General features: G+C 42.7%; 1 protein-coding gene across 4 annotated transcripts in view; it reads left to right on the forward strand.

The window, feature by feature from the left end:
* SMURF1 (SMAD specific E3 ubiquitin protein ligase 1) overlaps positions 1 to 23,114 on the forward strand; it is a 102,689-nt gene that overhangs the window by 62,573 nt on the left and 17,002 nt on the right. For 2 of the 4 annotated variants that reach the window (XM_064478695.1, XM_031432494.2), the window contains exons 2-11: positions 12,620 to 12,658; positions 13,832 to 13,940; positions 15,126 to 15,259; positions 15,416 to 15,481; positions 16,695 to 16,770; positions 18,211 to 18,452; positions 19,176 to 19,260; positions 19,861 to 19,938; positions 20,870 to 21,016; positions 22,085 to 22,283. In XM_064478695.1, the coding sequence (XP_064334765.1) occupies positions 12,620 to 12,658; positions 13,832 to 13,940; positions 15,126 to 15,259; positions 15,416 to 15,481; positions 16,695 to 16,770; positions 18,211 to 18,452; positions 19,176 to 19,260; positions 19,861 to 19,938; positions 20,870 to 21,016; positions 22,085 to 22,283 (1,175 nt within the window). The remainder of the gene's footprint in view (positions 1 to 12,619; positions 12,659 to 13,831; positions 13,941 to 15,125; positions 15,260 to 15,415; positions 15,482 to 16,694; positions 16,771 to 18,210; positions 18,453 to 19,175; positions 19,261 to 19,860; positions 19,939 to 20,869; positions 21,017 to 22,084; positions 22,284 to 23,114) is intronic. The other 2 variants (XM_064478697.1, XM_064478696.1) reach the window with 1 other exon arrangement.

Here is a 23,114-nt window from a genome sequence, read left to right on the forward strand (position 1 = left end):
CCTCCTGCTGTTAGTCTTTTTTACAAAGTCACTAATCTTTTTTTAAGTTAGAAAGTAAGATTTTATTTTTTGTTATCAATGTTATTCATGGAGTCATTCTTTGCAGAAAATTTGAAGATTACAGCTAAGCAAAAAGAAAAAAACAAATTATACAATAGGAGTTCATATCATTCCAGACTTTTAAATACATATTATCTACACACACACTATTTTACCAGAAAAGGAGTCATACTCTACATACTGCTTGTTCTATAACCTATTTTTGTTTTAATTTTTTAAATTCATAGACTTTAGTTTTTAGAACAGTTTTAGATTTGTAGAATTATTGCGAAGTTAGTACAGAGTTTTCATATAACTCCCATGGTACATTTGTGGTAATTAATGAGCCAATATTAATACATTATGAGTAACTGACTACTGATTCAGATTTCCTTGGTTTTTAATCTAACGACTTTTTCAGTTCCAGGGTCCCATTCAGGATATGACATTGCACTTAGCTGTCATGTCTCTGGCTGCTGTTGACAGTTTCTTAGGCGGTCCTTGTTTTGATGACCTGGACGGTTTTGAGGAATATTGGTCAGGTATTTGTAGACTGTCCATCAACTGGAATTTATTTGATGTTTTCCTCATGGTTAGTTAGACTGGGATTGTGCGTTTTGGGAGGAAGATCACAGAGTGAAGTGCCGTTCTCACTATGTCACATCAGAAGTACATACTGTTGACATGATGTATGACTGTCGGCTGATACTAACCTGACCCCCTGGCCGCAGTGGTGTTTGTCAGGTTTCTCCCCATTTCCGTTCTCCACCCTTTGGAAGCAGGTCACTGTGCCCAGCCCACCCTGAAGGATGGGGTTAAGCTCCCCTTCCTTACAGTGGAACGTGTACATAATTTAATTGGAGTTTTCAGCATGTTAGATCTGTCTCTTTCCCCCATTATTAATGTGCTCATTTGCTGATAGCAGTATGGACTCATAGATATTGACTTTATATTTGGAGTAATAACCCAAAATGCTTTATTTTCTTGCTCAAAATGTTCCAGTTTTGGCCATTTTGAGCTGTGTCCATTGGCGCCCACTGATACCCCCAGCAATGTGGGGGGATTATTTTTTCTAAGCATTTCCTTACCCTCTGTCACTACAGGATATTCATCTTGTGTCACCTGTCCCAGTCCTGGAATCATCCAGTTCTCCATGGAGCCCTTTGTCCTTTTAATGGATAATGATGTTAAATTGGAACTTCTTTCCAATTAAATATAGCAGCTATCATCCCGTATCATTATACTCTTGAATAGTGTGACGACTTTTTTTTCACTCATTTATTCTAACTGAACAGCCCATTTTCCAGTCTGGAAAAGATGATCTGTTGTTTTTTTTTTTTTTCTCATTGAATTATCTTGGCACCTTTGATGAATATCAATTGATCTTATACCTATGGGTTTATATTTGGGCTTTCTATTCTGTTCCATTGATTTTTATGATTGATTTATAAATATTTAAGTGTATAGCTCACTGAATTCTCACAAACTGAACACGCATCTGTAATCACAGCCAGATCTAGAAGCAGAGCCTGGCTGGTTCCCCAGACACCTTCATGGTTCTAGTCATTGGTTTTCCTGCTAAAGGATAATCACACGTGACTCCAGTGGCGTGTGTTAGTCTGACTGTGTTGTGCTTTATATGGATGCCATCATACAATATAGTTTGTGTTTTTCATTGAATATCATGTGTGTGAGAGTCATTCATAATTTTGTGTGTAGCTGTAGTTTGTTGCTGTAGAATAAATATTCTATTTTGTGAATACAACTTTTTTTCTTGAAGCATAGTTGGTTTACAATGTATTAATTTGTGGTGTGCAGCAGAGTGATTCAGTTATACAACACACACACACACACACACACATGCACATATATATTCCTTTTCAGATTCTTTTTCATTCTAGGCTATTACAAGATAATTGAATATAGTTCCTTGTGCTATATAGTAGGACCTTGTTGTTTATCTATTTTACACACAGTAGTTACTGTCTGCAAATCCCAATTTACCCGTTCACAAATTCTTTATTCGTTGTACTGTTGATGGGCATCCCAGTGGTTCTGTGTTTGGCTGTTACTAAGTGCTGCTGTAACCATTCTGCTACACATAAACATACATATACATGTGCATTTCTGTTAATTACGTACCTAAGAGTGGAATTGCTGGATCATGATTTTTAAAAAATTTATATGATCTTATGAATTCAATGTTGGCCACATAGGCTTAAAATTGTTAATGTTGTGACAAATTGTTTCCTTCTTAACACTCAGTTGTCTGAACGAGGGAGCATAATTCAGTGAGCTATGTGGATTTTATTCATGGATGGATCAAGTTCTTCATCACTAACTTTCCAAGGTCACCTTGAGCAAGTTGTTCAGTTTCCTGCCCTTCTATTTTTCTTGACTAAATTGAGCATAATAATTTTACCCTGACTTACGCTGTGATATGAATAATGATTAGCTATGTAATTATAGAAGATCTTATGATAAAACCATGCCAAATAAGACCTTTAAATACTTTAGAGTTATAGAAACTAGCACTATATAGTGATAAATAGGAAAGAAATAATAAGGGAGTTTGTTTGAAAAGAGTGTGTATTATATGTGGGGATATCTGCACGTATTACTTTGCTAAACTTTGTCCTCATCTTTTGGTTTTCTGTTGACCTTTTTCTTTTTTTTTAAATTGAAGTATATTTTAACAACGTTGTGTTAATTTCTGGTGTACGGCATAGTGATTCAGTTTTACATGTATATTCTTTCTCATCACAGATTATTATATGATATTAAATGTAGTTCTCTGTGCTATACATTAGGACCTTGTTGTTTATCTACTTTATATACAGTAGTGTGTGTCTCCTCATCCCAAACTCCTAATTTATCCCTCACCCCCTCTGTTGACCTTGCTTTGCATCAAGTTAATAAAGCTTCATTTTTTAGCTGATTAACGGAAAGAGAGAAAATACTGACAGAACTTTTTCTTGCTATTATTTATTAGTTATTACTTTTTCCCTTGCCTGTTTGTTTCAGGGCTGGACTATTAGGTTGTAGACTAGTTTGCTTAATTCTTGCTTTCTTCCTACGAAATCCCTCTTTTCCCCTTTACCCTCAGCTGTTATCACCTTGTGTAAAATGACTTTGTCAGAAGGGCACAGCTTCATTTCGTATTACCAGGTCTTCAGGTGTCAGATGGGAGCGGATGTTTGGGTCTATGTGAGGTTCCCCTCCCTGTTAACCCTGGATTATCTCCTGTTCATGGAGTTCATTCAGTTTCCTTCTAGGGTGACAATCAGATATAATTTATTTAGTGACAAGCTTTTGGGTGTTAAAATTCCCTTCCTTTCTGACAAAGGTGAATTTTATTTTACGTTGTTTATAACCTTAGGAAGGTAGTCCAAGCTTAAGAAGTCAAATAAAAAAAAAAAGACGATCTTAGTTTTCTTTCCTGAAAAGTCAAACCCTCAGGCATGGGGAGTACCCTAGGACAGGCATTGGGGTTTTCTTTTTGTCTTCTGTTTTTTGTTTTTGTTTTTTTGGTTCTTCTTGGAATTCTCAGAGCTTGGAACGGGGCTTAGCCTGTGGTCAGTCATCAGTAGATGTTTGTTAAATGGATGTGTGGACACACTTTTCAGAAGTAGCAGCTTTTACTGACTGTGACTTTTGTTGGTCAAGTTATATGAGCTTGTAAAGCCCCAGTTTTCTCATCAGGAAAATGAATATAATACCAGTAACGATCTCACCGAATTGTGGTGTTGAATAAACGCAGTCATGCACGTCACATACTTAGTGCAGTGCCTAATTTCCTTGTAAGCATCCGGTTCGTTTTAGCTGCTGTTATTAGGTATATTAAAGGGAATCAGATTGTATTTTTAAAGTTTCACAGAATAATGACAAAGTTTCCAAACCTTCCAAACTGCCTACTGTGATTCCATTGATAGGTTTCATCGACTGTTTTTGGCAGGTGTATTGGTCAGATGGTTGCCTGGGAGACAGCCTGCTTTCCAGGGTGGTTTTGGAAGCTCAAATTGCAAACTGCTCCTCAGTTCCTGGTTGTAAAATCATCATGAGCTTTTCAGGAGATGAGATCCTCGACATCAGGGCCGGCGTGTTGGAGTTAATAAACACTGTCATTGTGTATGGCATTTGAATAAGGACACTTGAAAAGAAAAAGAAACATATGTAGGGAGACAACATTGATAATTAACCAACCGATCAAAGAACTGATTACTTTTGAAATATTTAGATAAAACTTTCTCTGGTGAAAACCTAAACTTCCCTGTGTTCCTAGCAAGGGAATATGCTTCTACCTATAAACCCTGACTTTTTTTCCTTTTTTGCATTCTTTTTTGTTAAAGAATAGTCAGTTTACAATGTTGTGTCAGTTTCTGGTGTACAGCATAATGTTTCAGTCACACATATACATACATATTTGTTTTCATATTCTTTTTCATTACAGGTTAGTACAAGATATTGAATATGGTTCCCTGTGCTGTACAGTAGAAACTTGTTGTTTTTCTATTTTATTAAAAGCTCCCTGACTCTTGATGTCTTTGTTCCACTCTAACATGGTTGAAAAACATTCCATTTGGTTTATTTAAGCCAGAAACGTGATATGGAGATAGAAATTATTCTAAGTGACAAGAGACGTTAAATGAAATACTTATCTTCCAAGACAAAGGGGCCTGACCTGTAATACGTGGGGAAAAAATCAAATGAAAGCTGACAGTAGGTTTGGAAATTGCTTCCTGTGAGGCCTATCTTCCTTCCTCACCCAGGAAGAAGTCATCCTCCTGTGGAGTCTATGGGGCAAATCCAGGATGTCCGGAAAAGCAACATCTTAAGATTAAAATTTAAAAATTAAATATGCCCCTCAGTTACAGATTTTCTCGGAATATAATGGCCTAATCAGTACTTGGAAATCATCCCTTAAGATATAAAAATAAAAATGACTTTGTTCATTAATGAGGGCTTTGTGCAAACAGCAAGTTCCAAATGCCCTCTAGACTTGATTACTTGTTTTTTTTTTTTTTTTTTAATATGTACTGCATTTCTCCCTCATTGTCATCTAACCTCTGGTTTGGAACTGCAGGGGAACATTTTTTTACTTAGTGCCAACCAAATGTCACTAATGATACCTTAAGAAATAGCTTTGAAAGAAGAACAGCATAAACCGTTCTGAAGAGCAAGATCTGTCGGGTGGCTGTGTGTGTGTGTGTGTGTGTGTGTGTGTGTGTGTGTGTACACGAGCGTGCACAGAGTTGCCAGGCCCCGGGCTCCTGGTAGAGTATGGGATGGCAGTCAGACACCACAGTGGAGGCTCTAGCAAAACTCTCATTCATTCATTCATTCAAGTACTTTCTCACTTATTTCAACAAACATTCTAAAAAATTATTTATTTATTTAATTGAAGTACAGTCAATTACAATGTGTCAGTTTCTGGTGTACAGCACAATGTCCCAGTCATGCATATACATACATATATTTGTTTTCGTATTGTTTTTTCATTAAAGGTTATTACAAGATATTGAACATAATTCCCTGTGCTATACAGAGGAAACTTCTTTTTTAAAGTCTATTTTTATATATGGTGGCTAACATTTGTAAATCTCAAACTACCAAATTTATCCCTTCCCACCCCTTTCCCCTGTAACCGTAAGATTCAACATTTAAGCCTTTAATTTATGGCAGGTCCTGGGCTCCATGCTAGGAATGTCATGTTTCAGAAGAATAGTTTCTTCCTTCTTGGTGCTTATGTTCTAGTCAGTAGTTACTTAAGGAAATAAAAAAGGGTATTACTTAATAAATCTAATATTTATTCAGCAAACATTTAAAAAGCTAGCCTCTGTGCACGAGGCACCACACCAAGCTCTGGACACAGTAGTGAATACAAAAGACTGAGTGCTTGTTCCAGTGGACATTTCTGTGGGGCAGAGGCAGATGTGAAGCAGCGTACAAATAATGGAGGATTGACTTTCCAACTCTGTTAACAGCTGTCAGGCTGCTGTGATAGTGGAACGTGGAAGAGGGTAGAAGTGGGGCTGGCTACTGAATCTTTCTGAATGTTAATAATTTCACCAATTAAAGTGGAAAAAAATGGCACCTTCCCTTTCTGCCCACGTGCCTCATCCTGTAAGGTTAGGTAGAAAATAATGTATATAAAAGACCCAGGGAGACAGGCTTTGGAGTGAGCCCATCCCCTGGTCCTGGGAGTCAAGCTCTGCCTCATGGGGGAGACAGTTTCTGCCACAGCCGCCTGGCCTCACCCTCCACCCCTGCCCCAGGATTTGGGAGTATGAGCTGAATTGTCACACTTGAGTTCATAATTTTGTCATTTATTTTTTAATTGAATACACGTATAGAAGATGAAACTATTGTTGCGGAGAGATGTGTTACAGCTTGGCGTTACAGCTCAGTTGTGACAGCAACCTGGATCCCTGCAAGAGACCAAGCAGCACTTGAGGAGTTGGGGAACTCAGGTTTATTATGCAAGCAAGCCCAAAGGAATTAACACTGCAAGCTCTGGACCCTGTCTGTAGGGTTACACAGGCCTTTATACGCTGCCAGTTTTATACTTTGCAACATCATATGCAAATAAAGTATAACAGAAGTTGACCAACCAGGAACAAGCTTTGTAGAAATAGACCAATCAGGAGTGAGAGAAATAACCAATCAGGAGTGAGCTCCATGCAAATGAAGTACTACAAATGGACCAATCAGAAGTTAGGGAAGTGGCCCGGTCCGTGAGAGTAATAACCAATCAGGAGTGAAGGAAATAACCAATCAGGAGTGAGAGTAATAACCAATTGGGAGTGAAGGAAATAACCAATCAGAAGTGAGAGTAATAACCAATCAGGAGTGAAGGAAATAACCAATCAGAAGTGAGAGTAATAACCAATCAGGAGTGAAGGAAATAACCAATCAGAAGTGAGAGTAATAACCAATCAGGAGTGAAGGAAATAACCAATCAGAAGTGAGAGTAATAACCAATCAGGAATGAAGGAAATAACCAATCAGAAGTGAGCTCAGGGAACCAATAGAATTTTAGGGGTAAGTAAGCCATTTCAGAGGCAAAAAGTGAGAGAGAGCTTCTGGGCCAGGGAACCGGATGGTGCTGGCACGAGAGTAGTGGCCCTGCTTGGGGGTCCTGCCGGTCTTTTTATGGGGCTTCCCGCCTTACTATAACATGTTTGGAAAACCCACCAAAGGATTGTCAGCTTACTGGTGTCATCCCCACTTCCAAAACCAATAGGGACAGCTTGTGGTTGCTAAAGTGTGTTTTGTTAACATACACTATTTTCCTTGCAAAGAAGAAATCATTGTATCATCTAATGATGTCTGAATAGTAGAAACGTGTCGTTGTGTGTGTCCAGACTGATTCGGATAGATTGGTAAGACTTGTTTATTTCCCTCAGCACATAATGGGACAGAGTTCAGTTCTGGATGGATTGAAGATTTTGGCATTTTGAGTCTGTGTATGTAACGGAAATGTGATTCCCTACCCCCGCCCCCCCCTTAATGCCAATTTGCGGATTTCCTAAACTTGAATGAGAATTGATAGGTGAGTGACTCTGGCCTAGAAAATGTTCTCCTAGCAAAACGCACTGACCAGGGAACCTAACTCTGCCTTTAGCTAGGCTTCTGTTTTTACTCCTTTTTGCCTCAAAGGATTTTTCCCCAAGCTGATAAAGTTTCAGACTTAAAAGTTAGACGAGGATGACAGGTGATAGCATGCACGACGGGCATGCTGTGTGTTGGCAGTTGTCCTGGGTCGTCAGTTCTATTTCCTAATACGTGAACGCTTTACTTAGATGTTTTAAATTATTGAGATGCCCCAGTTTCCTGTATTATTATCACCATTACTCTCTCTGGCTTCTTGTTTCTTGTTCATCATAGCCTGTTGTGTGGCCAGCACCACGTGAAGCCCACGTCACAAGGAGTGGGGGTGGGGGGTGGGGGTTCCTCCTTCAGAGGAACTTAGCTGGGGGGACAAAGCCACCTGAGTGAAGAGCAGTTGAATGCTGAGCTCTGTAGCTCCTCAAGTAAATGGGGGCGAAAAGAGGGAATAGATTGCTGGTGGTTAGAGAGGTGATTCCCAGACCAGTCAAAACGTGTGTGAAGGTGGCTGTCGACAGAAAATCACCAGCTTTTAATTTTGCCACGTCACTGTTGCAACGATCGCCTTTTTTTGTTACCTCATTTTATTAAAGAGAGACTATTTTAACATGAAAAAAAAGAGAAAAGACCTAACACCAAAACAAAGGACGGATGTTGAAAATAATTTAGTTCAGTTTTATGAAAACCCCACAATAATATCCTTACCTTTTATATTTAGACACTACTGAAAATATTTTCCCAGAGTGACGTCTGGTCTTAATGCGGCTTCACTGAGAACGCGGGCCTCGCCTGGATCAGGCGCACCGAGCAGCGGGGAGAATCCCTGGGGGTGGTGACGGCGGGGCCCCACAGAGGGGCAGGGCCCTGGACTGTGCTTTGAAGGAGAGTGGGAACTAGAAGTGCTACTAGGGAGTGAGGCACTGAAACACCCGGTGGGGGGTGGGGGGATTTAGATTTGCAGTGGAATACAGTACAGGGCCTTCGGAGATTTTTGAGCCTCAGGACATGAAAATGGCATTTGAAAAGATTGATCTGGGGGCTCAAATGTGGGATGAACTGGGGAGGCCCGAGTTAGGGAGGGGCTGTTGCTGTTCGGTGAAGCTGTGAGTAGGTGAAGGCAGGCCTGGGGCACGAGTGCACAAGTCACGGTGAGGACACATGCAAGAGACATTTAGAAGAAAGGAAAGATAGGACTCGGAGACACATGGAAATATAAGAGGAAGGAGGAATGAGATCTATAGCCAAAGTTTCTAGCCTTGGAGAAGAGAAAAGTAGTGGAAATAGTGACACAAATTAGAAAATTTCTTAACTGATATAATAAAGCACTAGATAAAGGACTCCTGGGAGTGGGTGAAACCGCAAATGGTATTTGGGGGACCCCTTGCTTTTGTCAGAGACCTGATAAAGAGGCTTGTCTTGTTAATCGAATGCATGTCATGTTAGCAGAACACGAACACTTCCTCTCCATGTATTTTCAGAAGCTAAGTGAACATCATGTACTTTGTTCTTTATTTATCCCCTAAATTAGGCAACTGTGGTATGTGAGTAGGAAGTTACGGGATTTTGACATGATTTGTCCAAAGTGGAGGGCACTTCAGAGGTGGAGTCGAAGGAACCATGTGGCAGTCTACACTGAAAAAATAGGCTTCTTATTCTGTAAGAGTAAATGTCTCTTTTGTTCTTGGTGTATCCCCAGAACATCGCTCATAATTGGTGTATAACATACTTGTTCGAAAATGAGTGGTAGATCGAGACTGGGGTTTTATGCTGTCTAATAAGTTATCTTTTATCATTGTATCTCATAGAGCAGGCAAAGAGAATTCTATCTCAAGATCAAAACCTTTTTCTTCTAGGAGAAATCATGTATCATTAAAGTAGAGTCAGGATGGCGCTAAATGATCTTTGTACAAAAAATTGAGACTGACTTCCCTTGGTGCTAACTCTGTTGAGACCTTCTCCACCTTATGATGTAACCAAATGAGCCTTAAATTAAAACATTGCTAGTCTTGTATGTATGAGCAAAGATGAATCTTTTTGAGATATTACCAGAATTCCTCCAGGCCAAAGGAATCCAGCGTCAGCACCTCGGAAAAATGAGGGCCCAGAGCTGGTGGGAAGTGTTTGAGGTGAAGGCGGTTGGTGTGAGAGCTTGACGGGTCTGGAGTTTTGCAGTGGAATCACTGCAAATTTTTTAAAAGGAGAGAGACATAAGGAGATTGAAACTTTGGAAAGATGGCTTTGCGATAGCTGCTGTCGGGAGCTTGAACAAGGGTGGGGATGGTGAGAAATCGATGCCCTTGAAAGGGGCTGAGAAATCAAAGCATGACACAGAGATTCTGGCCTGTGTTGTCGATGGGTGCTGCTGCTGATCTAAAGTAATGAGCCCTGGGAGAGGACCAGGGTTTTAGGCAGACCGGGAAGATTTCAACGTAAGTTTTGGGCGCTTTGATATAAGAACCTTTGAGACATTCAAAGGCGTGGAAAAGAAAAGGGAAGTGGGAGGAAGCAAAATGTCACAAGTGCATTTGAGGAGAGTTGGAAAAGACGGCAGATTTTAAATTAACAGAAGAAAATTAATCGCTTTCCTATATCCAGAAAACAATTAGAAAGTGCAATGAAAGGAACTCTCCCATTCATGATAGTAACAAAAAATCAGCAAACTTCAGAGTAAAGCCAGTTAGAAATGTGGGGGGGATGTAGCTCAGTGCTAGAGCACGTGCTGAGTATGCATGAGGTCCTAGGTTCCATCCCCAGTACCTCCGTTAAAAAAACAGAAACTAATCTCCCCCGCAAAGTGTAATAAAGTAAAAAAAAAATGTGGCAAACTTTTATGAAATACATTAAAACCTCACAGGCATTAAAGAAGAATTTACTAAATGGATAATTCTGCTATATTCAAGAGTGGGAATACTCAATATTATAAAGAGGTCAATTCCCCTCAAATTTATTTATGAAGTAATTTTTTTTTAACCTGCTCAAAATGATTGTCAAGTTCAATAGGAAAAAATAAAGCATGTGAGCCTCGCCAGGAGAATGCTAAACAAAGAGTCATGATGAGGTTTTAGAGGTGTGCATTTTCTGTTTACACATTTGCAAGTTTTCCTTTTTTGTCAGTACATATGACTTGTAATTAGAGAAACAAGAAATAAAACACTACCAGGAGCTGTAATAAATTATGACGTAGCCACAAAAAAGATGTGTGTGTGTGTGTTTCCACTGGAAAGGAATGGCATAAAGATCACACTGACGAAGATGTATTGCTGCTGACTCTGCAGAGGTAACAAGAATGGTCAGGCGGTTTGTGTGCCAACAAACTGATGACTTAGGTGAAATCAGCAGGTTTCTAGAAAGACACAAACTACGAAAGCTGATTTGAGAAGAAGTGGAAACTCTGAATAGACCTATATGAAGAAAAGAGATTATGGGTTAGTAATTGAAAATGCTTTCTACAAAGAAAAGCCCAGGCCTGGATGGCTTACAGCAGCATGTTAAAAGATCAGCTATGCACCATAAATGCAGGCTTGGTCTACTATTGAAAATCAATTAATGTACTACATCATATCAATAGAAAAAGGACAAACACCAAGCGATCATCTCGGTAGATGCAGAAAAAGCATTTGACAAAAGTTAACACCTCTTCATGATAAAAACACTCAACACATTAGGAACAGAAGGAAATTTCTCCAACCTAATAAAGGGCATCTGTAGAAAACGCACGGCTGCCATCATGCTCAGTGGCTGAAAGAGTATGTTTCCCCCTGAGATCAGGAACAAGACAAGGCTGCCCACCCCTTCTGCTCAGTGTTGTATTGGAGGTACTGGGCATTTAGACAAGAAAAGGCATCTAGGCTGGAAAGGAAGAAGCACAGTTATGTCTATTTGCAGGTGATGTAATCTCAGATATAGCAAACTCCCCAAAGAAAACAAAGCTATTACAGATGATGAGCTCAACAGAGTGGCAGGATACAAGTTGAATATTCAAACATCAGTTGTATTTCTGTACAGTAGAAATGAACAATCTGAAAATGAACTTCAGAAAATAGTTCCGTTTACAATGACATCAAAAGGAATAAAATATTTTGGAATAGGTTCAATAAAAGAAGTATAAAACAGGTACTCTGAAAATGACAAAGCAGTTAAAATTAAGCCCTAAGTAAGTGGGAGACCACCCCCTGTCCATGGATTGGAGGAGTTAGTCTGGTTAAGATGGCTGCACTCCCTCAGTTCACCTACAGCTTCAGTGCAATCCCTATCGAAACCCAGGCTGGCTTTTTTTGTAGAAACCGATGGGCTGATCCTAGAATTCATGTGGCCGTTGAACAGATCCTGAATAGCCAAGGCTGCCTTGAAAAAGGACAGAGTTGGAGCACCCATGCCTCCCAGTTTCAGAACTTACCACAAAGCTGTGATAATTGCTATAGTCTGAACGTTGGTGTTGCCCTCAAATTCATATGTTGAAATCCTAACCACCCCCAAAAGTGATAGTATTAGTAGGTGGGGCCTTTGGCCAAGGTGATTTTGAGAGGTCTGCAAATACAGATGAGTGTCTGAGTCAGTTTGGGCTGCTATAGCAAAATACCATGGACTGTCCGCTTAAGCAACAAACACTTTATCTCCTGCAGTGCTGGAGGGTGGAAAAGCCTAAGATCAAGGCGCCAGCAGATTTGGCTCTTGGCGAGGGCTCCCTTCCTGGCTGGTAGACAGCCTCCTTCTTGCCGTGTCCTCATGTGGAAAGCAAAGAGGAGCTCTGTGATCTCTTCTTTGTGGGGGCCTAATCCCATCATGAGAGCCCTGCCCTCATGACCTTCGTAACCCTATGCATTTCCCAAAGACACCACCTTTAAATAGCATCACACTGGGGGCTAGAGCTTCAACATGGGACTTTTGGGTGAACAGTTCCTTCCATAGCAGCTGACTGTGGTGAAAATCTCGTCCATAAATGCTAACCCCAGCATCTTTTGTTTGTTTTCAGTATTATGTGCCAAGAACCTTGCAAAGAAAGACTTCTTCAGTAAGTAAACACCCGCTTTTGTTCTCTTACAGTTTTAGTATCCTTCACAGACTTCTGAAATTTAAAACTTTTTGAAAAAAACCACTGGGTGTATTCTCCCAAAAGTCGTGCCCTTTTATTGAAGAAAGATCCATGGTTTGACAAACTTCATTTCCTCGTTGGCTACAACACAGAGGCTCCTTAGCTCCAAGGCACAGAACTTACAACTCATATAAGAAAAACTCTCTCATCCCCTGTTCCGGCCACACCCAGTTTTCTGTGTTTTTATCCATTAATATATTGCTTTCTGCTGGCTGAAGTGCTCTCAGTTCAAATACAGATGAGACTGTTTTCTCTAAAATGTCTGGGTTTGTATAAAATTAGTTAAATTTTAGAAATTAAATTACATTTTAAAAGCCTTGTAATTAGAGGAATTGTTAAAAAAAAAAAGGAAGATCCTTTTATAAAGGAAGAAATCACCCCTCAACTTAGGGGGTTCACCTACTATAAAGTAGGTGCCTGCAGCGTGAAATTCTTCGCACTTCCTGATCCTCACGAGAACACTGCTCACTTCCTAAGTGGAATTGTTCGCACTTTAACGATGAAGAAACATGCTCAGGTTCACAGGCTTCATTCAAGTAGCTGGGACGCTCCGGAGTGGCGGCTCGCATCCGGGTCTGTCTCTCTGACCCTGAGCTGGCCACCCCTTTGATCTTACAGCCCTCTCTGGTCTCTGCTCCAGGATGGAGGAACTTACCTAATTAAGACTTGGTGAAGCCTTGCTTCCGTAGATAAAATAGACCAAGACCAGTAAACGAGATTCCTAGGTATTATTATTTTTTAGAAAAGATAAATACAATTAATTGTAGACACCTTTTTCTCCATTTAGCTAGCTCCATTTCCTGATCATCAGAAATGGAAATTTGAAGTTAAGCCAATTTTGGCAGTTTTCATTTCTAGCCTCTCAAAATCCGAGGATGATGTCATTCTGGGTTGCCTTTCTTAGAAAGCATAATAGGAATAACTTATTTTGCTCATCAAAACTCACCTTCAGTTTGAGAATAAAACATACCAGGATAACCATCTTTACCAAATGAGATGATCTTGGAGCCCCCTTTACTGGCAGGACTGTGTTCTGTATCCCATTGAGAGATCTGGCGTCTCACCCAGCTGTGGCTGTCTCCTCTCCTCCAGGACTCCCCGACCCTTTTGCGAAGATTGTCGTGGATGGATCTGGGCAGTGCCACTCAACGGACACTGTGAAAAACACGCTGGACCCAAAGTGGAACCAGCACTACGATCTGTGAGTTGAACATCCTCTAAGCCACTTGGGGAGCAGCAGGGAAGTGGGTATCTAGCTTGGATGAGAAGCATTTAATTTTTTAAAAGAAGATTACTAACTTCTTACTGATAACAAACGTGGATGGCCAAATGAATACACACTGCCAGTTTTTAGAATTCGCATTCTTGGAAAGTTCTTGCATTTGACATTCTCATACATTTTTATGGTTTGCTTCTATAACTGTGATCTTCAAACTCCCAACCTCCTGACCATTCTAACAGAAAAAAAGGGCCATAGTTCAGGTCCTCTGTGTGCTACTGTTTTTTCAGTGAAACCCTGCATGTGGTTGTAGAGTTTTTACTTTTAAAATAATTATTATTACATGTATTTATGATGTGACGATATAATAGATACATAGTTGTGTTGATTTTTAAAATTCTCCTTTTTAGTACAAATATATTTTCTGCAAGAGAAAATATAGTTTGGTATGATTGAATGAATATAAGCTTACACACCATCAGACAATTTCTTATATTCATTCATTAAATGGGCGGCCTTTTGAAAACACTCTTTTATAGGCACCTATGTTTTCACGTCCCTGCTAAGAAATTTTTGTCAAGGTAATACCGAGTGACTGTTGGTTTTTCATTAACACAGATTGTACTGGGTTTGAGTGGGGTTTTAGTAGTTGGAGTCTAAGGCTCACTTCCAGTTACACTGAGGCACCAGAAGTGGCCTGCAAAGTGGCTGCCAGCCCTTGTCCTGAAAGCTCCCCTCTGTGGCTGACCTGCGCCGAGGGTGAGTGGGGGCTGCTGTCTGAGTGAGCGCCCTTCAGTGAGCTCTGGGTGGATGGAGGTTTGTAAGCAGTCCTTTGTTGCAAACTAGTATTCTGTATTAACCCTGATGGGTGGGAACTTAAGAATTCTGTTATTATCCTTTGGAACTGTTAAGATATAGTAAGTCTCTGTTATAAGATGATGGTTATTAGGGGGTTATCTACATCTACTTCTTACATAGCCCGCTGAGGCCCCCCTCCCGCCCTTTGAAGGCAGTAGACACATACCGACGGAGTGCCTGTTACTCATGAATGTAGCCAACATTATTTTTAAAGGATTCTTTTGTCCCAACAGGTCAATCAGATGAAATTGCAATGGGCAATCGTGACTGAGAAATATAATTAAAAATGAGTTTGCATGTTGTTTTCAGATATGTTGGGAAAACTGATTCTATAACCATCAGTGTGTGGAACCACAAGAAAATTCACAAGAAGCAGGGAGCTGGCTTCCTGGGGTGTGTGCGGCTGCTCTCCAATGCCATCAGCAGATTGAAAGATACTGGATGTAAGACCTGAATGCTTTTCTGCCTCTTAATGCAACTGAAGAAGGCTTATGAGGCATCTTTTTTTTTTTTTTTTTTTTGAATACTGAAAACAGAATTCCTGCCTACCTCCCTAGTTCACATTTCCCCGGGTTAAGTTTTGAATTGTTTGTTTGCAGACCAGCGTTTGGATCTATGCAAACTAAATCCCTCAGATACTGATGCAGTTCGTGGCCAAATAGTGGGTAAGAACTTTCTCATCTGTATAAAGAGATGCTTTTACAGAACTTGACATTCGACTCGTCATCACTGAGAAAACACACCCAGGCACCAGCAAATGGGATGTCCTCCGAAGGGCAGACCACATCGGGGGCCATCTCTTCAGTGCTAAACAGTTTCATCGTGGGTGGTTTTTATTTTACCATTCAGGGTTGAGTTAAAATGACTAAGGTACAAAAAGACTTAAGGTTAAATATTTAATGTAGTTGTAATCATCACATTAATGAACAATTAATTTGTCAGATTATCCAAGTGTAGTTGATAAAAATGGTGGCCACACATGCAAGAGTTGAGAAGTAGTTTCTGCAGGAAGACCCCTCGTCTACGTAAAAGGCAAAGAGGACTTCTGAAGACGTCCACGTAATGGGATTTAATAGAGGGTTGATTCACTTAGAAGGAAAAAATGTGCTGATGTTACAAAGTGTAGACTGGAGGTACTCCGTTGGAAATAATTTATCTGTTAAGTAGCTCCTCCTGGGATCCACCCCATCCATGAGCATTTAAATGGTGACTGTCTGCATTGCAAGGAGTCAAAGAAAAGCTAGGATTTCCGCAGCACAGCAGAGGGACTTAGGACCCCGAATCTTCTAGGTGTTGTCTTAGATAGACCTGACCCAAGCTAAATGAACAGTGAGTATCCATCCTGCCTGGAAACTATCGTAACGACAAAGTCCTCACTTCACGCTCTGCTGTCAGCGATTTCTTCTTTTCTTTGTGGGGGGAAGTGCCAGGGGAAAAAGTGCCTGGAACCAGCTTCAAAATGTCTTTGTTGTTCCGAGTCGGAACAGAGACTAGATGTGGAGACTCATCCAGACTTTGCAGATACAGGCAGTGCTTCCTGGGTCCTTATTAAACATAAATCAAAATCTTCCTAAGAAATGAGGGAACTTAGGAGAAGTGAATATTGTGTGTTCTGCCATCCTTACGGAGAGCGTGGATAACACGGCACCTCCTCCTGCTCCCCGTTGACAAGGAATGTTTGAGTGGTGTGCGGTGCTGTGCGGCTAACGGAGTAACACGCTCAGACCTCAAAGCAGAGGAATGTGTGTGTGTGTTTGTATGTGTGCCTTGCTTTTTAAAATAATCGCATACATAAATGATGCATTCACAATGGCTCACTGTATTACAGTTGTATAAAGTAACACTGGATTTTAATGCAAGGCGTTCTTTTCTTTTTAGTCAGTTTACAGACACGAGACAGAATAGGCACTGGAGGGTCTGTGGTAGACTGCAGAGGACTGTTAGAAAATGAAGGGTACGTATCACGGGGCAATGCCTGCCAAGCTCTCTGCTGCCTGGGCTCTCGCACGATCTGAAAGAATCCTTCACACCTTTTCACTGTGTTGAATGCTTCAGATGCTGGAAAGGACTTTGGGATAAACTGGGATCCAGTGTCCTTGTGCCCCAAAGACTCAGGATCCAATTTACAGAGGTTCCCACTGGCCAGAGAACATCAGTAAAGAATTATAACTGCAATGGAGTGAAGCAATCCGCTGAGCTCATAATGCTACAAGGAGAAATACATTCTAAAAAAAAAACCCCTCAAAAATTCCCATTGGTCACGATCACAATCTTTTGATCCCCAGTGAATTAATGGAGCTGGGCAAAAATCATTCATAATTGCTGACATCACCAAAGTGAGAGAATCTGATAGTAACATCCATCCTGAAGTCCAGGGGACGGGAGTGGCTGCGCAGCCCCGGGATGCCATAAGCACCGTCCAGGAGGGGGCGCTCTGGAGCGTAGCAGACACAACCTGGCATCTTGAGTAAATACACTGGAAGAAAAATAAACAAAAAGGAAGGAAGAGAACCTGTAAATTAATAGAAGAGATTTAAGAGACATACCTACTCAGTGCCACGTGTGGACCTCATTTGGATCCTGATTAATAAGACTGCTGACTGGAGAAATGTGAACACTGACTGGTATTTGATGATACTAAAAAAATTTAACAGACTTTTTTTAAGTCATGATCATGAAAAAAGTCCTTATCTTCCAGAGGTAGACGCTGAAATACTGAAGGGTGAAGTGTTGAAATGTTGGGATTGGTTTCAGGATAACCCAGCGGAGGCGGGAGGAGGAGTTGGGAGAGCGGCAGCAGACGATGGTGGTTGGAGCTTCGCGATGGGTCCAGGGGCGTCGTTGCACAAGTCTCTGCATTTGTGTAGCCGTTTGAAATTTTTCAGTGGAAAATGCTTTTCAAAAGTACTTTGCTTATAAGGGAAAATAGCCTATTAAGGTAAATTGTCTTCAGAATTGTTCAGGGGATGGAGGTTTACAGGAAAGAGTACTCTGAAAGTCACTGCAGTATTTTAGGCAACCGGGAGTTCTATTATAGAATAAAGTGACGAGGCAAATGGAATATTTGGGTTTGATGCTAAGTCAAGAAAACTGAAATCTCCTTTTATGCTATCCTTATAGTACAAGGTTGGTTTTGTCCAACCATTCAGAGGAAATCTCACAGGTGGCCTTGTGACACTTGCCACGTGGCTCCCTTTGGCCACTGGTTCCTCATGAAAAAGTCTGTCTTTCCAGTTAAATAGGACAGGATGAATTTTTTGAAACTCGGCACTTGGGACACGATATTGTTCAGGAAAAGCAAATTAAATGGGTGTGAGGGTGTCGTGTTGAACTTTCAGGCACTGAGCTGCCTTTGGCCAGCACGGTCACGCGTACTGTGTTCTCCCCCTTCTAGAACGGTGTATGAAGACTCGGGGCCGGGGAGGCCTCTCAGCTGCTTCATGGAGGAGCCAGCCCCTTACACTGATGGCACCGGGGCTGCTGCGGGCGGCGGGAGCTGCAGGTTTGTGGAATCCCCAAGTCAAGATCAGAGACTTCAGGCACAGCGACTGCGAAATCCTGAGGTCCGAGGGTCACTCCAGACGCCCCAGAACCGACCGCATGGCCACCAGTCCCCGGAGCTGCCCGAAGGCTACGGTGAGCTGACTCCCCCGTGTTGTCAGCAGTGTTTCAGAGGACTTTCCTTCTCAGACCTCTTTTTAGTGACCTAAGAACTGCCGACGTTTGCAGAGCTGTGCTGTTCAACAGTTGTGTCAGTGTAAGGACAAGTAACATCTTGCTCATCATGAATTTGTCTGCGGTTGCTCCAGTCTCCCAGTTTAGCAATTGTGTAAAAATTCTAGGCGAATGAATATCAAAGGAAACCAAGATGAGTGGAGTAGGGGGCTCGGTGAGGGTGTTCGTAGTGCCTGGTGGTTTGAACGTGGGAAGGACAGCCTCGAGTGGGAGGGAAAAGATGCGATCTTTTCCCGACCACAGAGGGAGAGCCTCAGTGAGGGAGGAACACATTCCAATGTGGTGGATCAGACCAGAAATAAGAGCTCATCATAGGTGACGGAGGTCAAGGGAGGGTCAGTCCCGAGGTGGCAGACCCACGGGAGCATCTCCTCCAGGGGTGTGGTCCAGCAAGGAGAGCCGCCTCTCCAGGTGTGAGCAGGGGAAGTAACATGTGCCCACACCTGTACACGGGGATTGTGGTCCCCGGAAGCCAGGCAGAAGTTAACCATGCCCTTTCGAACCCTCTTCTCAGTGATTTTAAAGACTGTTGGAAGGCAGCGTAGACTCTGTGCTTACAGGATTGGTTGAAAACTCTCCTTGGAATTGATTTTAACCACCCGTATCCCCCACTTTCTTGTGCAGAACAGAGAACAACTGTGCAGGGGCAGGTTTATTTTCTGCACACACAGACTGGAGTCAGCACATGGCACGACCCCAGGATACCAAGGTAGGTTTCCTGAAATGCTCACCGTCAAGCCCATTTTCCAGCCTTTACCTGGACCCCTATGACTGCAGATGGTAGAGCCCTTAGATTTGAAGGTGTAAACTTGGAAGAGCGGCAGCGCTAAGAGGATGTCTGCCACGGGGGTCTTGGACCCAGACTCTCTGGGTGACTGTCCCAGCTCTGCTGCCCCCTCCAGATTCTCCACCTGGTAACTCGGCAGCTGCTGTAACACAAATGGGTCCTTTAGAAAGCAGTCCTGGATCTTGAAATCCGATCATGTAACTGAAAAAGACCCTCACCTGGTGGTTAAATCACATGCATTCTTACTTGAAAAGCCAATAAACCCTTCAAGATGTGTTGCTCTCAATTTAAACTAATAATATTGCTGGGTGATACGATGCTTCAAATAATTGGGCTGGGGAGTGAATAGGGGCGCACTGGAGGCTGGCTGATGATGAGCTGGTATTGCCAAAGCTGGTTATTCATTATGGTCTCGCTCTACTTTTTTATGTGCTTAAAATGTTCCATAAGAAAAAGTCAAAAAGGAAAATAAAGATTCTATTACCCTTTCTCTCTTCTACTTTACTGTCCCTATTGCCTCAGTCCCTTGGGGACCATTCCTGGGGGAGATGAAGCTTTTCTATACGAATTCCTTCTCCAAGGCCATACATCTGAGCCCAGGTCAGCGAGACCCCCACCCCCACCCTGTAATTGAGTTAAGTTTCTTTCTTTTCTTTTTTCCTTTGCTTTGCTGTCCTTTTTTCTTAAAAAATTTTTTTTTGTTTTGGAATAGCATTACTACCTAATAACATTTTTAGTAATGCTCGTTTCCTTTTTAGTCATACTTTGTTTCATCTGAGAACAAGCTTCTTGTCTTTGATTTTCCAAATCTGTGTTGAATTTGCAATTCAGTATGTATAATTAGAATGGAAATGTTACCTGCAAATGAATCAGGGTGTCTCTTTAGTCCTCACTGCAAGGTGTCAGGCTCCGCTAATTAGAAAGCAGCGCGGGCAGTGATGCCGCGCTCCCGCAGGCCTGGATGGCGCAGAAATAATTCATCAGGAGGTTAGAATTAGAAATACTTGCTTATTAACAAAGCCAACGAAAAAAAATGAGAAGGCCTCTTCCTAGTTCAGCTTTTTAGAATTGTAAGATTTTGAATGAGTGGTTAATACATCCCCATTAGCTTAAAAAACAAAAACAAAAAGAAAAAAACCTTGTGCTGTCCAGGGGCTTTTCCATGCAGGAACCTTTCTGACCTTGAGCATTTAATTTGTGTATCCGGACAGTTTCCGGCAGCCTTCAGATACTTCCTACCGTTTTGCCCTCTTTTGTGTAAGGAATGAAATTCCCTGAGTAGACCGCGTTCCCTCTCAGGGTTGTACCTCTGAAAGTTCCGTTTTTCTCTGTCCGATTTTGCTGCTACTTGCAGCACAGAGGCCAGGACTCAGTGGGACATTGGCCTGAGCAGCACAGTGACTGTCCCTCTTAGCAGAACAGGGACCCAGCCTCCCCGATATGGGGATTCTGGTGGCTCTCTCCTTGGAGTTTTGGTCTCATGCCAACACACTCAGATGGACAAACCTCTCTGTATCTTCCATTTTGCTAGAGACCTTAACAGCGTGAACTGTGATGAACTTGGACCACTGCCGCCTGGTTGGGAAGTCCGGAGCACCGTTTCCGGGAGGATATATTTTGTAGATCATAACAACCGAACAACCCAGTTTACAGACCCGCGGTTACACCACATCATGAAGTAAGACTTTTATAGACTCTTTGTTGACCTCTTACAGTTAACGTTTCACATTTTCTACTCATGTGTTTCTTCATTTATCAACTCCACCGTCAGTTAGCAGAGAGTAAGTGTAAGCAGACTGTGAGAAGTATTTGGTGGACAGTAGTGTGTTTCAAACTCTCAGCCAGCTGGGAGCCATCCTGAAGTCCTGTGGGGTTGCCACCCTGTCCTTACGTACAGCCTAAATCAAATCCACCACGCCGGCAGCATTAGGCGGCTTCATTCTCGAAGCTTCCACACGCAGTGCTCTGATGAAATGCGTGGCCTTAGAGCGGGAAGCAGTGAAGTGAGGATCTTCCTCGGTGCCTGCTCACCGCCGTCTGGAAGGGCTGCGGGGTGGAGAACGCTGCTCACTAGAGCCTTTTCCCAGGCCACAGCAGGGACCTGGGGATGACCTTGGCTCCCACACCCAGTGTTCCTGGTCTGCTGTGTCCTCAGAGCACACGGAGCCCATCTCATCGACAGTGGACGTGAGTCAGCAAAGCGTGAACGGGACAGATGCCGCTTCGTCCCCCTACAGTCCTCATCCTTCTGTTTTCCTGGACTCGTGCTTTTGATGAGTGGGCTGAGAACCCTTTTGGTCATGAGGCTGAGAAGTGGTGCCCGTTCGGTTTCACTTGAGTCATCTGTTCCTGTGCATCCACCATCATCTGCTTTTAAAGTTTTCACGTCAACTGCGTGTAATTCTAACTGCCGAGGCACATCTATCTAATGGTGCGCGGTCAGGGTCATGGATACACACGAGATATGTGATGAAGGCTGGCAGTGTCTGTTTTTATATGGGGCGAAGATGATACCGGATGAGATACGGAATTAGTGTCTCCTCTCTATTCTGGATGTATATTTCGTCTGCTGGTGGCCACCAGCAATTTACATATCGATGTACAAAGTTATGTCACCAGAGAAAAACTTCCACTAGAAGTTGGGTGTAATGAACTCCCTCTCAGTCCCTTTCATGGGGGGTGGGATGGGGGGCACTCGCTTGGCTGCTGCTCTTGGGGTGACCTTGATGCTTCTGTTTTTCCCAAGTCACCAGTGCCAACTAAAGGAGCCCAGCCAGCCGCTACCGCTGCCCAGCGAGGGCTCTGTGGAAGACGAGGAGCTTCCTGCCCAGAGATATGAGAGAGATTTAGTCCAGAAACTGAAAGTCCTCAGACACGAACTGTCACTTCAGCAGCCTCAGGCTGGTCATTGCCGGATCGAAGTATCCAGAGAGGAGATATTTGAGGTATGGGATCCGGGCACTGGCAGTCCGGCCCAGACTCTTCCTCCCCGTTAACACATGGAGTTCTTCTTTCTGTTTGGTGTTTCGGCCGTTGATTTTCTTAGTCAGTGAAATGCAGGGGTTTATCAGGGCCAGAGCTCTTGGGGAGAGAGGGAGCTACATTTCCTCCAATGGTGGACGTTTAAACATAGATGACTTCTGAGAGAAAATCTAGAGATCTGTACAGAACCTAGTACTAAGTAATACTGCAAATCCCTGTATCTGCACCGTGCGGGTTATATTTCCTGCATCTGCACAGTTTCCTTAGACCCAAGTGTTCCTTCCGCTTCGGCCTCACATGGAATTTCACCACCCTCCCCAGCATTGCCTTCTCAGAGAGGCTAAAGGGCCCCTTTGCTGTCCCTTCTGGAAGTAGGAAGATACTGTGGCGCCAGGAAGGGTTCCATCCTTTGTCTGGCTCCCCTGTGGGGTCAGGGCCCTAAACAGGCAGGGCCTTCAGTAGGCAGGGCCCTTTTCTCAGGACCAAGATCAGGAGGTAAAATCTCAGCCATATTTGGGCCCTCATGGAATCCTTGGCAGAGATGATCAAATGAGGTGGGGCGAGAGCCAGCGCAGGTGCTGCAGCTGAGGGGCCGCGGAGGACAGCCTGGCGCCTTCTCCTCCAGGGGCCCTGGGAAGCTCCCGGGCTGCCGGAGGCTGGGGCACAGCCGGTGTCGGGCGAGTGGAGCAGCTCCAGTGCCCAGTTTTGCCCACGGAGCATCGTAAATGGTTGTTGGGGATAGAAAAGAGCTGAATTATTGACGTTCTGCTGTCAGATCATTTCCACTCAACATC

Source organism: Camelus dromedarius, chromosome 24 (genome assembly GCF_036321535.1).
Source record: "Camelus dromedarius isolate mCamDro1 chromosome 24, mCamDro1.pat, whole genome shotgun sequence".
NCBI lineage: Eukaryota > Metazoa > Chordata > Mammalia > Artiodactyla > Camelidae > Camelus > Camelus dromedarius.